This window comes from Rousettus aegyptiacus, unplaced genomic scaffold, assembly GCF_014176215.1.
Source record: "Rousettus aegyptiacus isolate mRouAeg1 unplaced genomic scaffold, mRouAeg1.p scaffold_m13_p_1, whole genome shotgun sequence".
NCBI lineage: Eukaryota > Metazoa > Chordata > Mammalia > Chiroptera > Pteropodidae > Rousettus > Rousettus aegyptiacus.
The window spans coordinates 107,025,312-107,042,621 of NW_023416284.1; the positions used below are offsets into that span (position 1 = coordinate 107,025,312).

Sequence of the window (17,310 nt, forward strand, 5' to 3'; positions counted from 1 at the left end):
CTTGATTTGAGACCTTAGAGATACTTTTGACCATATGCAAGTTGCTGCTAATTTCTTTTTATTTTATTCTACAATATCTCTTGCATCTGATGTCTCCATTTTATTCTTACCACTATTTCCTAATTTAAAATAGTCAGTTAGGAGTTGCATTTCTTTGTACATAAGAAAAACAACAATAATAACAGAAACAAACTTATATTAACCCAGCGGAGTTTTATATTTCTTAAGGAACACAATGTCCGGAGGTCAGCAGTCTGGATCTGGCGTGGTGCCTTTAGAATGCCAACAGAGACCTGACTTTTTCTATCTTAGACATCCTTAGCAAGTAGCTTTTGTCCTCATGCATTTTACTCTGTGGCCACAAAGTGAATGTTTCATCTCCAGCATTGCATCTATATTCTAGTCAGGAAGAAGGGGAAGGACAAAGGGTAAAAGACTGAAAAGCCAATCTCCTCACGTCTTTCCTGTTTTTAAAGAGCTCATCCAGAAGCCCCACCTAGCAACTTCTGCTTGCATCTCGTCGCCTGGACTGTATCACACGACCATTCCTAACTGCTGCTCAACACAAAATAAGGGCTCTATTAGGAGGGAGAAGAGGATGACACGCCACTGTCTGTACTCCCACTACTGCTTACTTAGGCGTCCTCTATGTCTCCTAACTCATCTTCCCGCCTCCACTGACTTCCTTAATCCATTGTACACACTGTTATCAAACCAGTCATCCTGGGACTTGGCGCCAAATTCATCACTTTTTTGAGGTATAATTGACAACATTGTACATATTTAAAGTACATAATATGATGATTTGATATACATATACATTATGGGATGATTTTAACAATCAAGTTAATTAACACATTCATCATGTCACATAGTTACCATTTATCTTTCATGTGTGTGGTGGGAATGCTTAAGATCTACTCTCTTAGTAAATCTCAAGTGTACAGTACAGTATGATTAACTATAGGCTCCATACTATATATTAGATCCCCAGAACATACTCATCTCATAACTGAGTTTGTACCCTTTGATCAACATCTCTCTTCCCCCTCATCCCCTAGCCCCCAGCAACAACTGTTTCTACTCTCTGTTTCTATGAACTTAACTTTTTAAAGATTCTACATATAAATGAGACCATATAGTATTTAACTTTCTCTATCTGGGTTATTTCAGTAAGCATATGTCCTGTAGGTTTATTCATGGCATTGCAAATGGCAGGATTTCTTTCTTTTTATGGCTGAATAATATTCCATTATATTCCACATATTCCGTTACATGTATATCACATATCCATTATATATAGTCCATATTTATTTATATATATATACATACAGATGTGTAATAAAATCATATTTTTTAAATCTGCCAATGAACACTTACATCGTTTCCAAATCTTGGCTCTTGAGTATGAGAGTGCAGATGTCTCTTTGAGGTACTAATTTTGTTTCCTTCCATATGCATCCAGAAGTGTGATTGCTGGATCATGTAGTCGTTAGTTTTATTTTTAACTTTCTGAAGAACTGCCACACTGTTTTCCATAATGACTGTACCAATTTACATTCTCACTGACAGCGGGAATATACAAGGTTCCTTTTCCCTGGATCATGGATCGAGAACTAGGATCAGCCCTGAACATTTGCAATTGAAATGGCCACACTTTAAAGCTCTAATATATTGTTGGTATCAGAGTGCTCCCCATCCCCCCTCAAAACAAAACAAAACAAAACAAACAAACAAAAAAAAACATTAGCAAGAACAAGATCACAGACTATTTACTTCTTAAAAAAATACATGAATTCTATTTAGTCTTGCTAAGTGTAGGGCTTTCTTAGAGTGCTTGTAGCAAAATATTCTAAGAACAGACAAAACCACGACATCTCTCTTACCTATGGGAGATTAATCACCCTATAAAATCACATTTGCCCTTATGGAAAAGTAAAGGTAGGGCATTGGAGGGCTTGTCACAGAGTCCACACCTAGCATGTTGGGAGCCTAGCCACCTCCCTCAGTTGGCAGTCCCCGTTAAGGATAGTCAGCTGTTCCCTATGATCCCCTTGTTAACCCATGGAACAGACCTCACCTTGAGTCTTGCAGCTCTCCTAAAGAACAGGCCCTGGCTTGGGCCCCTGAAATAAAGTAGGTGCTGTAACTGTCTTAAACAGTACCACCTGTTGCAAGCTCTCTGAATTTACTCTATTTAACTCAAAGGCAGCAGATGTCATGGGGATTTCCCCCGTTGTAGGTAGCAGTACAATATCTGGTTTCTTCAGGGAATGAGGAGTTATCTTCTCTTCACAAGATGATTAGATGATCACATTTTAAATGTATACACTCTGTGGGTCAAACTCCCGGGATGATATGGAAGATTGAGGTTTGACTGCTTTCTGCCATTAAAATAGCTCCCTGGCAGTCATTCATAATTTAGTATATAAGATTGGAATCATAGCTATCAGACAAATATAATCTGCTTCTATAATAAATAGTGCTAGACAGCATTTAAATATTAAAGATTTTGATTACAATTTTATTGTTTTTGTCTTACTGCAAAAGTAACACATGCCCTGAATAAAAACACTTAAGGAATAAAAATTTAGGAAATACAAATAGAAATAAGCAAAATTATTTCTTAAAATTCTGTAACCCAGAGGTGACTGCTTCTTATATTTTGTTTTAATATGCATATAAAATGGAATGATTCTATAATATGATTTACCAGCTTTTTTTCCTTTGATAGTATATCATGAACATTTATGATATCATAAAATATTACATTAAATATATTAAATAGTATATTGACAGTTTATTTTTTGAATAGGTATTAGATTTATATGGGCTTATGTATGTGAAGGGACCAAAGAAAAGTTTTGCTCCCTCCCCATCTTCCTTCCACCTACTCTTCTTCCCCTCTGTTCTCCATATGCATTCCCAGAGTTTCTTTGTTCAATACAAGCAAATTTAAATATATATTCTTATTCTCCCACAACTTTTTACACAAAAAATAACATGCTGTACACACTTTTGCACCTTGATTTTCTCACTAACAACTTATCTTTCTACTCTTTCTGCAACATTGTCAGTGCTGGATTATTATTACACTGCCTGGTTGTAATGTATATTATTTAACCAATTCCTGATTTTAGGACTTTTTTTTTTTTTTTTTACATTTAGGGTATCCCAAAAAAGCTTTATAGATCTATCTTTCTGTACATCTCATGATTATTTCTTTAGGATAAATTATTTGAAAATCTTTTTCTGGGCTGTCACTTTATGTTTCTAAATTGTTCCTTAAGGATTATATCACTTTATACCTCTTCCAGCAAGGTTGCCACCAGGTAAAAAGGGAAATAAGTTAAAAGGCCCTTTGGAACAGCAAACTTTTTGAATATTATATACAAGAAAGAATAGGAACCAAAAAAGCAATGGTGATTCGGTATTGTGAAGGCCTAGAAGGAGAGAGTTTCAGTGAAAGGGGTTGGGTAGACTTGCAAAAACAAGTTAGAACTCAAGTGAGATGTCATTTCTGGTCTTGCCTCTGATGTGAGCGCTGGGATAAGTCACCGTGGTTCTCATGTCAGTTTTCTCATCACTGAAAAAAGGAGGAGCGCTCACTGAGTTTATTTGAGTCCCATTTTATTCCAAAACAGATTTGTGAAGATGAAACAGAGTTTTTTCTAGCTCTAAATTTTTTTAATGTTATAACTGTACCTTCATGTTCAGAGGATATAAAAATCAGGCTTCTGCTTATTTTGGCTATGATTTGAAGAGATTAGATCTCCCTCTCCTCAATATTCTGGGTTACTAACCTCTCTTCATTTCAGTAAATGCTAAGCCTAAACTTCTCAATCCCCCACAGAGATCAGTCTCTTAAATTCCATAGATAACCTTTCACAGAACTCAGAATGAATTGGAGAAGGAATGTTAAAAGTATAAGTGATTCCTGACTACACAGTTATAGATAAGTATTTTTAAAAGTCAGACATTTATTTCAAGATGATGTAACAAATGATGTTGGTCTGCAACAACATTAAGAGACATTCATGTGATTCCCACAAACAAGGGACTTGGAATGGTGGTTTTGCTGGAATTGACTCTCTGGTGATTCAGTAGATGGCAGCAAGGGAGGCTGCGCTTCTATTCAGAAACTGCCGCTAATCAGGCCATTGTGATGTAGAGGTCAGCCCTCAGCCAGCTGTGCAGGCCAGTGTTCAGCTATTGGTCAGATCAGCACCAAAGCTGTTTGTCTTCAGAAGCTTCCCCGACTTCACCAAGTGAGAACTTTGGCCACTGAGATAAGATTAGTCAAGAATAAATACCATGTTCAATCACTTCCTTCTTTTCTCTATAGCAAGCACACTGAGGTGGATCCAGGTGTGCAAGAACTGGAAGCGTTAATAGACACAATCCAGAAGCAACTGAAAGATCATCCGTGGAAAGACAACATGCTTGAGGCATTTCAAACTTGTGACAAGGAAGCTTCGGGATATGTGGACAAAGAGACGTTCTTTAAAACCTGTGCCTCTCTTAATGTCCCAATTGATGATTCCTTGATTAAGGAGGTCAGTGTTCGTTCCTCTTCTGGGCTGATTGGAGAGGCTGAGCAACATTCATTCTCTCCTGAATGCAACTGCATCTGTATTTTGATTTAACTGGGGAAGATCTAAGATGTTGTAATCAGATCTCCTATTTGGTCCTGATTATGGTTTTCCCCTTGGCATTCTTTTCTAATTGCTGTTGCAAGACACTTCTTTGAGTGGTATGGGGCTAGATAGCATAGGGCAGCTCGTAAGACATGCCAGGGCGGAAGGAGGTTGTCCTGGAGAGGCAGCCACCAAGGGAAGACTCAGACCTGGATTGAGTGGGTCAGTGGGCAGCCTTTGATACCCTTCACGGCCAATAAGTACGCTAAACCCATCAGTAGGAGCAGCATGGAAGAGGGCATGGCCACTACCCAGAGACAGCAGAAGTCACATGGCCAGCTGCAAATGGAGAATGGACATCAACATTCTCCTCCTAGTATTTTCATGACTGAATTGAAGAGGGCGTTTCATGAACCCTCCCCTTTATTTTTTCATTATAAACTCCTTTAGCAAGGGTTTCCCTAGAAGTCAGAACAAAGTTTCTGCCACAATTGCCAATTACTGACTTATTATCATTGAGAGTTCTCACTGATTAAGAACACTGAGGTGCTATAGACCTCAAAGATCTTTTGGCAAAAAGGGATGCTCAGTTAAGATTCACTTAGGGAAGTCTTTTTTAGAGCTAGAGTGACTAGGTGGGAGTTAAGGATATTTTGTAGATGGGAACATTAGCAAGGAGTTAGAGAGGCAGAGAGAAGAAGAGTATTTGTTCATGTGGGTCAAAAACCCATTTAGCTTCCCAAGGCCCACATTGATTTCATGCCCAGATTTTGATTTTTAAATCACTTGTACTATCTGTGACCTGACATGGGAAAGAGGGATTGCAGTCAGTGGAGAGTGGGACAGGGGAGGTGGGTGGGATGGATTTGCATGTGTCTTATGAAAGTAACCACAGCAAATCTCCTACCACTCAAATGAGTGTCAGGGGACATGGTTTGAGCAGTGACATAACTAAATTCTCCTATTAGGCTGTGATAGCAGCAACCTGCTATTTTAAGAGTCTTACTCTGAACAGACTGGGTAGACAGAATCTTGTATTTGAATATAAAAACAATTAAAAATGCTTTGTTTAAAAAAAAAATTTTTTTAATGCCAATGCCTTTATAAATACAAATGTTAGTTCTGAAATTTTGGGCAGGCCATTTACTCCATCTGAGCTTTGGTTTTATTGTGTAACAGGAAAATAGCGGACTTACCTACCAGGTTCAGAGGATCATTGAAGAATCAACTGAGGATATAAAAACTCTGAACTGGTTTACAGGGCTGGGGATCATTTTTAACAAGCACGCTCTGCAGTTACACAGAAGGCAGCCTGCATGTCTGTCTCACCTGCTCTCTTTGCCCTTTTCTGCAGTTAATCAGGATGTGCTCTCACGGAGAAGACAGGATTGACTACTACAACTTTGTTCGTGCTTTCTCAAACTGACCTGGCTGATGAGAGAATACAGTTTTTTGAGGTTGGACCTACACTTTGAAATATAGTTTGTACTCTTCACAGAGGGATTTACAGAGCTCTTGAAATTATATTTCTTTTTTTTTTTCTTATATTTTACTACTACTGAAGTCTAAATTAAATTGTATCTTTAGGAGCTAAGATTGCCTTATTTAGGGAGGTAGGGGTGATAGGGGTGTTGTGATGGTTAATTTTATGTTTCATGTTGACTGGGCTTTGGGGTGCCTAGATATTTGGTCAGACTGTTTCTGGGTGAGTCTGTGAGGGTGTTTCTGGATGCGATTAACATTTGAATTGCTAGACTAAAGCACATGGCCCTCCCCAATGTAGGTGGGCCCCATCTAACTCATTAAAGTCAGAAATAGAACAAAAAGGCTGACTATTCTCCAAGTAAGAGCGAATTGCCCCTTCCTGCCTTCAAACTGTGATATCAGCTTTTCCCTGCGTTCTGACTTAGACTGAAACATTGGCTCTTCCTAGGGCTCGAGTGAGAGTGCAGGCCTTCAGACTAGAACTACACCATCAGCTCTCCTGGGTCTCCAGCTTGCTAACTGCATGTCTTGGGATTTGTCAGCCTCCATAACCACATGAACCAATCCATTATAATAAATCTCGTTCTTTCTATATACATCCTATTGGTTCTGTTTCTTTGGATAACGCTGACTAATATAGGTGTACAGTGATTATGAACGATAGAATTTGCTCAGAGAAGCATCATTTGGGGTGTTGGAAATAAGCACACAGTGCTGGTAATGCCGCCAAGCCAGTGCCCCACCCCCACCTGCCTGCTTGCCCCAGTACTACAGGGAGAAACACCACGTGTTTCTCAAACTGGTTCTAGACCCATTAGTGGACCTGCATTTTTTAAAACATGGAATAAAATAGAAAATATCAGAGTGTGGTACAAATAGTAGAGTATGTACTGTTTCATGAAACTTTCAACAGAGTATGTATTTATTGGGTCATGATGTAAAATGTATTTCTTGATGTGGGTTGAAGTAAAAAAAAAAACAAAAACAAAAACAAAAAACTTTAGAAACTGCATTTAGAGAATCTGCCTTGAGATGGGAGTCAAAGACTAGTAACAGTTACTGGTTTTCTAATGAGCTCTGGCAGACTTTCTAGAAGCAGAGCTGCTACCAACTTCGTCCTTATAAATGCTGTCTCAGATTCCTCCCTGCAACCTAAAAAGTGGTATAAATGAGGATGGAGTTATATACAATCCAGGATGCCAAGCCCTCTCTGAACTAGTGGGAAACTTCCCTTGGTTTTACCTTTCCTAATGAGCCAGGCCACCTCTAGCTAGTTTAATAAAAGGGCTGTAAATGTATTATGTTGACTCCCTCTTTTCTGTTCCAGGTCAATATCTCAAGAAGAATCCATGTTTTGATTTGTTTTCTCCAGTCACTCATAGCTATTAAAAAAATCCAACTTTCAAATATTTAAAAGTCCATTTTGGTCTAAAATAAAAACACAAAGCTCTATCCTGCCTGCCCCAGCTTTGTCCTGCCTGCCCAAGCTTAGAAGCCTGTAGTGTGCTTTTCTGTGGGGGAAGGAGGCGGGGTCGGGCAGGTGCATTTCTTCTTCTGGTTTCTGTTCCCTTTGCCTCCATTTAGCCATATTGCTGTTTCTGGCCTATGTAGTGTCTGGGGCTAAGGCCCTAAGGGCTGGCTCTTTCTCTCTATGGGGGCACTTTTTTTTTTTTTTAGCTTCAAGTGTACAGTACATCGGTTAGACATATATATAGTGCACAAAACGATCCCCCAATTGCACCCTCCCTCCCGACCCTCCACCTAGCCAATGTGTTAATGCTAACTGCATTCTCTATGCTGTGCTCCCCATCCCCGTGACCTTCCCTCAGCTGCTAATTTATACTTCGTTATCCCTTCACCCCATTCTCCCAGTCCCCCAAACCCTTCTCCCCTCTGTCTGACACCAGATTGTCTACTATATTTGTGAATCTGTTTTTGATTAGTTTGTTCTTTTTATTCCTTAGATTCTGCATATAAATGAAATCATACAGTGTTTATCTTTCTCTGTCTGACTTAAATACCTTCTAAGTTCATCAAAGCAATATCTTTTTCCATCCCATCCCTTTTCATATGTAGGAGTCTTGCTTTCTTCTCCTTTCAGCCACTCTATCTTTTGGTTGGAGCACTTAATTCTTTTCCATTTAAGGTACTTGTTGATAGGAATATAGTTCTTACCATTCTTTATTCTTGTTTTTGATACGTTTTTTCTTCTTAAAGAAGTCCCTCCAACATTTCCTGTAATACTGGCTTGGTGGTGTTTGATTCCTTTAGCTTATTTTTGTCTGAGAAGCTCTTTATCTATTCTTCAACTCTAAATGATAGGTTTGCTGGATAAAATATTCTTGGTTGTATATCCTGGGTCTTCATCCTGTTGAATATTTTTTGCCAAGCCCTTCTGTCCTGTGTAGTTTCTTTTGAGAAATCAGTTGCCAGTCTTATAAGTATTCCCTTAAATATAATTATTTGTTTTTCTCTTGCTGCTTTTAATATTCTTTTTTTGTATTTAACCTTTGGCATTTTCATTATGTTGTGTCTTGGTGTGGGCCTCTTTGGATCCCTGATTTTTGGAATTATCTGAGCTTCCTGAGGTTTTATGTCCATTTCCTTCACCAGGTTAGGGTAGTTTTCCATCACTGTTTCTTCAAACGGCTGTTCAACATCTTGATTTTCTTTAGTTACACCAATCAGACGGATATTTGGACCCTTAATATTGTCTCATATCCTCCTTAAATTATTTTTATAGTCTTGACATCTTTTGATGCCATTCTGATTGAGTGTCCTTGGCTTTCTTGTCCTCTAGATAGGGCATTTAATCCTTTTCTTTATTCACCTTGTTTATTCCTTTGTTTATTCTATTTAATATACTTCTCATCTCAGATACTGTGTTCTTCATTTCAGACTGGTTCCCTTTTATAATTTCCATTTCCATTTTTATGTTTTTTATTTTCTTGTTGAAGTTCACACTGATTTTATCTACACTTCCCAAAAGATCATTGAGCATCTTTATAACCAGTGTTTTGAACTCTGCGTCTGTTAGATTGACTCCATTATATTTGGATCTCTGTTCTGTTCTCTTGTATGGTTTCTGCTTCTTTGTATTCCCATTTCGGCTGCCTTTCCATGTCTGTTTCTATGTACTAAGCAAAGCTCCTAAGTCTCTCAGTCTTAGTGTGGATTTGTGAAGTAGGTTTCCAGTGGCACAGTCCTGAGAGGGGTTCAGCTGCAGGCCAAATTTAGCCCAAGCCTCTGCCCCTCCGGGGCCACCTGTTAAGATTCAGCAAGCAACCCACAGATGCTGTGCTTACAGTGCCTCAAAAGGCCACACCAGAAACTGAGGCCAGCTGACTCCAGTGTGAGTCTAGGCGCTGCTCAGCAAGGAGCATGTGACTTGCTGGGGCTATACCTGGATGTGGCATGGGTGGAGCTGTGAGTTGGGGGAGGTGGAGTTTCAGGGAATCCTCTGGGCAGAGCAACCTCTGTTATCCAGTTTGATGATGTCTCTGTTAAAGCAGTGCTGTGTCTAGCGCACTGAGAGGGCTCAACAGAAAACAATGGACCCTGCCTGCACTTCTGTACAGAGCAAGTCTTGCCTTGGCCCTTGCTCTGACAATGTCTCCCTCTCATTCCCTGGTGCCCCTTGCGCACAGCTGAATTGGCACTGGTGCTCAGAGCACATGTCCTTCACTCGAAAATCCACTCGCAGACGCGGTGCCTTTAAGAGGCATCTGCCGCTGCTGCAGCCTCCATCGCAGCCACTTGAGACCTGGCAGCCCCGCGCCCTGGCCCCATCCTTCCTTCTGCCGTTGCAGGGTGATTTCCTGGATTTCTCTCTAGTTGTATGGCTTGTTCATCTAGATCCCAGGCGAATTTTCCTTGCTGCTGCTTCTTGTTTCCTTCACAACTTTGATTTGGTCGCCAGAGGAATGAACAAAACCTCTGTCATCTATGCCATTTTTTTCGCTCTCTCCAAGGCACCTTTTTAAATGAGTTCTTAGGACACTTTCTCACAGGAAATCTCCCAGTGCACCATCTCAGATACAGATGGCCCAGTCTGCAGCCGACTGCCCGGCTCTAACATTCTACTCCCTCCAGACTCTGCATCCTCTCGCGTGGGGTCCCTTTAAGGCTGACTCACCCTCCCAGTGTGTCCACTGCTGCCCATTGTTCTCATCTAGATCACTCTCTTGGCTGTGCAGTTAGGCATGTCAGCCGGTCCCCTTCCTCAAGACTTGTTTTAGGTAAGAATCAGGCACCTCTATTACTGTGCTCTTCAACTCCAGGGGATACCTGTCAAGCCCAATTCTGTTAAAGTGCCACTGTCATTTAGCTTGTGGAGCTAGCTACAGTCTCCTGATGGCCCCTTTCAAGAAATCCATGTCCTCCAATAATTTCTCCATCGCCCTTGCCTCCCATGGAAGAAGTCTGCAAAGGTTTTGGTTTCTCTTCAGCAAGTCTTTCATGGAGTTACACCAATCTGTAGCAAATGGAGATCCTTGCCAAAGTTCATCGTTAGCCAAAATGGAGACATTAGGAAAAAGTCTCATTTAATCAACATCCTCTTACCCACCCTTTGAGATCCGAATATTCATAGTCTTCTGACATCTTTTCTTTTATTCTCCTCAACCTTTTCCATTGTAATGGGACCAGGATTAAAATGTCAACCCCACTGCAACTGTTAAAAGTGTCTCAGAACTGTCTTTGAATAAGGTCGACACAATTCATATATATGCCATAAGCTTGCTGTCTTCTACTCACCTTCTAAGTTTACCCCAGATGTTGAAGGTGAGACCTGCTAACACCAACACAAGGTATAAAAGCTACCTCACAGAAGACCAGAGCCAGCAGGTCATTTCTGTGATGTCCGTGTTCACTGCTTACCTCTGCTAGTTTATACAAGGCAGTCGGGTGTAGGGTCCACACAAGTCAGAGCAGATCAGTTTTCCTATTGAGATCCTGAATGGAAGTTCAATCATTAGATGTCACTTATGCTACCTTTTGCTACAGTCACACCTGGCATGCATCTGGAGTCCTGGCTCAGGTGATGGAAGAGAGTCAGCCTGAAGCAAGCAATATTGTGGGAAGAAATAACCACCCTTTCATTGGGCCATCAGGGATCTGAGAAAGAATTAGTACCACCTATTACTGTTCGTAACATGGGCACACTGGCAGCTGTGGCTATCAGATCCAAGGATGCATACGAGATGGTTTAGGGTGGCTTATGGATTCAAGGGTAGGAAAATGCGCCTTTGGGTGAAGATTGGCCATGAATTATCACTACTCAGGCCCTAGGTCCGTACTCGGTCTGTACCACCAGGGGGCTTTGAAAATACCACTCAATTAGGGTTTATCAAACTCCTATCTACAGGCTTTGAGGGTATTTGGGACCAAGTGGTAGAGAAGACGCCTCTAAATGTTGTTGCCAAAGAATCAAGTCACTTGGGTCAGTGACTCCTGAATGTTTTGCTCACACCCGCCCCTGAGTATGTAACTACACTCATCTGGGCTCTCGCCAAAGATGGTTATGGAAAACATAGCAGGCAAAAACAGCAGGCAAAAGGCCATCTACCTGACATCAGCCTACTGTTATTAATAATGCTTGGTCATCTATTCAGTACCAACACTAATATTTGGTGGCTGTTACATACAAACTGAATCCCATTGTTTACTATGGTAGGCATTAGGGATGGTATGCTTCCTTGTGGAGCTTCCTACCCACAAACCCTATGTCAAGAAAACTCCTTTCCACTTTTGTTCTTTTACTGTTACAGACTCAAATAAAAATGCTTATTACTACCCAGCATTCACTATAATTCTTTCTCCTTCCTTAATGCAATTCCCTAATTCACATGAGCACAGTTGACAAATGTCTCAAAAGATGTATAAGAAATTACTAATGTTGTGAAAACTATTAGAAATTAGGCTAAAATTGATGCAAATCATTTTTCAAGGAAACATCCAGATAAAGGAATATAAGGAATTACACCAGAGACAATTAAACTGATAATTCTATGCCTTTTATTCAGTTATTTCAAAAATATTTGCTGATCATTTATTTCAAAATGTACATTTAAAAAATCCATACAAAACTGCAATTTGTTTTCAAACCAGACAGAAACAGTGGAAAAGGATTTTCAAAAAAGTTCACTGAAAGTAAAAAGCCCCCCTCCCAAAAAAAAAAAAAAAAAAAAACTTTTACATGAGCATAAATACGGCAGGTACAAATTTTCCTTGAGTTCCTTGTTGAAATTTGGTCCATAACATGAACAGGCTATAGTAGAAAAACAAAAAGACACCTTTTGTCCACATTTGCATTATGAGTTGCTCAGGGCACCAGCAGCCTCAGCTCATCCTTCAGATGTTTGTTAGAGGAACTGAAAAATGAGGTTTATAGTCTCATCACATAAACACTTGACTCTGTACCCAAGGACATGGTGGTATTTATAATCACAGCCAGATCCTATCAGCCGAATAAGGCTGTCTGCACGTGGCGGATACTCAGAAAACTCCTTCCTCTCCACGTGAACAGGAAACTAGAACGTTTTTAGGCAGAGTGATGGTGATGCCTCGGGTGTCACAAATCTCATTCCCAGACACTGACTTATTAATGCCCCATCATGAGGATAGTTTTTTTTTTTCCTTTTCAAAAGATTTTTAAAAAATATATGGACTTTTAAGATGATGCTACAACATTCTACTAGAGTGTCACAGAAACCCACCCAGGATCACGAGAATGACAGCAACAAAGGGCAAGTGGCTAACATTTCTTCTGTAGGGGATGACGACTGCCCCTCCCATGGGTCCGTTGCCTCCCCTTCCCAGGACTTTAGAAGGGACAACAAGGCCTGTGGAAAGACCACTGGCTGGGAGGGTTATTGCACAACCCGGAAGAGCAAGGAAAAGGCAGGCAAGAGGCAGAGGAGAGGGGAGCTGCTGCTAACAAAAGGTAACACTGAATTAGGAGCTCCTAGAAGTTCTGCAACAGCTGAACAAGACCCACTGTCAAACAGGTATCTATCTATGAGTTAACACTTGTGACTGGGGAATAAACACATTTATAATATAAACTTTGGGTTGAATGGGAAGCAAAACAGATCAGTAGAGGGTATAGCAAGGGTACCTTTTTTTAATAATCTGGGTGGGGGCGGGGTGGGGGAACCGGAAGAGCAGGTCTCAGAATGTCTGGGCCAGAGGCACGCCGGGGCTTAGTGCTCCTGGAGGCCTCGGAGCTTACCTTAATAGCTATATGAGGCACTGGTGCCTGCATTAGGCCCTCGCAGGCTTCTGCAGCCACACACGTGGGCCAGAAGACTGACATGAGAGAAACCAGAAATAGAACACACCACAGACCCTAACACAATTGGGAGGTGGCAGGGTGAGACGAATGAGGCAAAACTGTCACAATCCCTGTCTCTTTTACATGTAACTGTGCCGGGGTCCAGTGTTCTTGGCTGCACGTGACAAACAGCCCTAGAGCCCTGGCAGCTGGGGGGGTTGGCCACACAGTACAAGCGAAGGCCTGAAGACCACACGGCAAGTAAGGCACTTCTTACTCAACAAAAACAGGATCTGCTTGGGACAAACATGTGGGTTGCCGAACACAAGAGGCCACACAGAGTCAGTAGGTCCCAAAGTCTCAATGCTTTTCTGAGACCTCCAGAAAAAGAATGAGTGAGGGGACATGAGGCAGCTAAGGGGAGGACGGGGGTCTTTTTCAGCCTTTTGGAAAGAAGAATTAATATTTATGTGAGAACCGGAGTAAAGAGTGAAAAGTTAACAGAGGCTTCCTCACTGGGCTAACCATGGGCTAGGGAGGGATTCTATTTAGGTTTCAAGTGATCTGGGAATGACCCAATTCTTCGGCTGTGCCCCAAGTCCCTCCTGACAAACAGGGCTGTGAGCTGGGAAGGCAGCAGGAGGGAAGACAGACCACTCCGTTGTCCTGACTCAAAAGCCTTCATTAGACTCCATGAGCGAATGGAAGCCTATGAAGATCAGGAACGAACATCTATCCGCTTGTGACACTGAGGCCCTAAGGGGAGTTATGTTTTTCTCTCAGGCTTAAGAAAAACCAACTGAATTGACTAGAATGGGAGAAAAGCAGCTCTCCTCCTGGCTCAGCCTGCTCCCCTTCCCCTAGAACCTTCTCCTACCTTCGGAAGGAACACATGTAATTTATTAATAGTGCAGCTCTCAGAGCCTGAATGGTAAAAATGACTTTCCCATCACCGAAACTCTAAGAAGGGGAATCGGCAGCATAGGATGCTCCCGTCCCACCAACGGGGCCTCCTTCTCCCTCTCCTGCCACTGCCATCTGCTTGCCTCCCCCCACACACTGGTGCCAGTTAAGATGTTGAGAGAGGCAGCGGTTGCTGAGGTAGATTAGCATGTGTTCTCCGGCTCTCAGTGGGTGGTGCTGAGCTGGCCTCTCAACTTGGAGGTGCCTGACAGGGTCTTTGCAGATGGCTTGGCATGCTGGGAACAGGAGAGTGTGTTTGAAACTGAAGAAATTAGCCAAAGTGGTCAAATCGGGACAAACCAGCCCAAACCAGCTCACAGGATGAAGTGGAACTGAGTTATTTCGGCCCCTGGCAACAGTTTTTGAGCCAACGTGCCAAAGACTTGGCTCTGCTCTGAAAGAAATGGGCCAGGGATGCCAGTGGGGTGACAAAGCACCCTACAGTTACCCTCTCGTCCCCCTCCCCTCGAATCATTCCTGAAGCCCAGCTGGTGACACGTTAGCCTTACTCATGGGCTCAGGGAGTTCTACAGAGCAGCAAAGACCTAACTCCCATCACTAAACAAACGTTGTTCTTTAGGAAACAGAACCTGGGTTGGCAGTCCCACCTCTGAGGCACACTACACCACAACGCTGGAGCCTGCAGGAGACTTAGGGAGCACAAAGCCGTGTGGTCTCTGGTAATGAACACCTAAACACCTACGCACATGGAGGCTGCTTGATGGCAGGATGTGAGCTGCTGCTCAGCACCCCCCCAGCCAGCAGCACACCGCACGTATTTGCTCAAGGCATGACGCCACAGTTTAACAGGGCTCACCTGGGGAAGCAGCCTCTTGCAGAACACACCTCTTGCAGAACACACCCAGGACATGGCCCAGAGAAAACCGGGCTGGTGGCTGGGCTGAGGAGGCTGCTGGCTGAACAGCCCTGCCATTGGCAGTCACCGGGCCAGGGAGGGAGCCAAACCCAACTCCAGCCATGGCAGGGCTGTTGGACTGAAATGGCCAAGGGTTTCCACATCAGGTCTGTCAGGTCAATGCCAAGCTAACCTTTTACCAAGGTTTGCTTTGCAGCCCAGAGAAGTGTCAGAAGATGGGAGAAACGCCTGTTTTCAATAACACTTCCTAAGGGGAACCAGAAGGAGCCAAGGGTAGTTCGTCCCATTTTAGCCACCTTATCTAGAACAGAGAGATGAGGGTCTACAGTGGTGATAGAAAACAAATCCCTCGGTCTCTAGAAAATTTAAATTGGTTTCTGATACAAGTGACATGGAGAAAGGGAAGTTGCCTTAATGAAAAGACTCGCCTCCCCTTTTTGGATAATAAGCCAAAGTTTGGCTTCTACTGTGATGCCAGAAAACAGAACAGCAGCACATCGAATGACACTGACGTTCCTGTGCCCACCAAGAACTGCTCCCACCGCTGCGGCAGAACTCGGGGGCTCTCAGGACCTCTGAAAGCCTAACTTCTCTGGAATCCTCACAAGGCCCCATCAGGATGGGGAGGCCTTGTCTTTGGGGGGTGAGGAGGAGAAAGACTACATGAGGGACAAGACAGAAAGCCTCTTGTTGGCACAGCTGTGCTGCTCATATACACAGCCAGCCCTGGGTTCACACTGTCAAAAATGTTGTAGGTGCACTCAACGAACATCAGCAGATGACAATTCCAAAGAACACTCAACAAGAAAAGCTCGAGGGTGAGTGGCCCAGGGGACTCTCCCTTGGGCCCCAGGGGCCAGCGGGGGCTTGGTGTGACTACAGCTAGAGATGAAGTCAGGCAGCAGGCTGGCCCCTCACACGGCTGCCTGGGTCCGTGCTTCAGACCAGCAAGTGCCCGCTGGGCTGTTAACTGCTGTGGGATTTGGTTTTGAATGCTGGTGAATGGTTGAAAAAGGAAGTGCAGCTCAGGCTGCTGAAGAGAGGCCTGGGTCGACTCCGTCATTTCTGCCGCCCTTACCTCTCCTGAAGCCTGCTGCTCTGTACGCTTTGCTCTTGCTCTAAAGTGGGAAGCCTTGTCCTCCCTTCAGCACTGCCCCAGCAGAGCAAGAGCAGGCTGGTTTCCAGTCCCAGAACAGCCGCTGGCAAACTGTCTTGAGTCATGGGACCCAACACAGTTAACACCGTCCTTCTGGACGAAGCCGTCAGGTCACAAAGCCAAACGCCTTGGCATCTACAACAAGCAGTGGCACAGCTGGGCCTCGAGACGGTCGTGCAGAACTGGAATCATACATCTCGTCAGTTAATCAGCACCTAGGAGATGATGATCCAAGGGGGTAGGTCTCTCCTCTTCTTGCTCATCCACATGGGGGCCACTGGGGAGCCTGCGATTGGCCCCAGGCGGAAACTCCTTGGCACGGGCTTCTGGACTTTGACAGGTCCTGGGGGCTGATGCTGGGTGTTGGATGCCAGGACAGCAATCTTAGCTCCCTCTCATTGTAAAAATTAAGATAGAAAAATTGCACAATATGGTAAAAGAAGTAAAAATAGAAAAAAGCAGCCGTGAAGGAAGAAGAGACAAGCAGAAAGATAACCAGAACCTGGGCTTCTAGAAAACCCAACACAGGACAGAGGTGAGGACATGAGATGGCTTGAAGGAGAGAAAGAGGAAGATTTTTGGTTTTATTGAGAATGCTTTATGGAAAAAAAAATAAAAGAGAAAGCCAAGAAGAAAGGAAAAGCCCCGTTTAAGACAGGTTCCTGCTGTTTGAGATGGAGCATCACGAGCAGGAAGGGGGAGGCCGTGACGGAGGCTCCCCGCTGCCCTGCTCGGCCCCCACAAGAAGATTCCTGTTCTCAGCATTTTGGCCTTAAGGAGACTTGAGTTTCTTAGTCCGTGGGGAGGTTCCATTCTCTGCTTTCACCACTCCATTTTCATGGTAACCTAGAAAGTAAGGGGAGACAAATATGATGGTTTTGCTGGTACCAGAGCAGAAGGAAGGGTTTGAGGGCATGGG

General features: G+C 43.1%; 2 protein-coding genes across 5 annotated transcripts in view; one reads left to right on the forward strand and one right to left on the reverse strand.

Moving 5' to 3' along the window:
• Positions 1–7,507, forward strand: part of EFHC1 (EF-hand domain containing 1) — a 69,448-nt gene extending 61,941 nt beyond the window's left edge. The window contains exons 10-12 of one of the 3 annotated variants that reach the window (XM_016129609.2): positions 4,346–4,556; positions 5,992–6,094; positions 7,450–7,507. In XM_016129609.2, the coding sequence (XP_015985095.1) occupies positions 4,346–4,556; positions 5,992–6,063 (283 nt within the window). In that variant the 3' untranslated portion in view covers positions 6,064–6,094; positions 7,450–7,507. Of the gene's footprint in view, positions 1–4,345; positions 4,557–5,991; positions 6,717–7,449 lie in introns of those variants that run through there. The other 2 variants (XM_016129619.2, XM_016129603.2) reach the window with 2 other exon arrangements.
• A 4,607-nt stretch (positions 7,508–12,114) lies between these two features.
• The window catches only part of TRAM2 (translocation associated membrane protein 2), a 69,338-nt gene continuing 64,142 nt past the window's right edge, over positions 12,115–17,310 (reverse strand). For both annotated transcript variants that reach the window (XM_016129586.2, XM_016129593.2), the window contains exon 11: positions 12,115–17,237. In XM_016129586.2, coding sequence (XP_015985072.1) covers positions 17,164–17,237 — 74 coding nt within the window. In that variant the 3' untranslated portion in view covers positions 12,115–17,163. The remainder of the gene's footprint in view (positions 17,238–17,310) is intronic.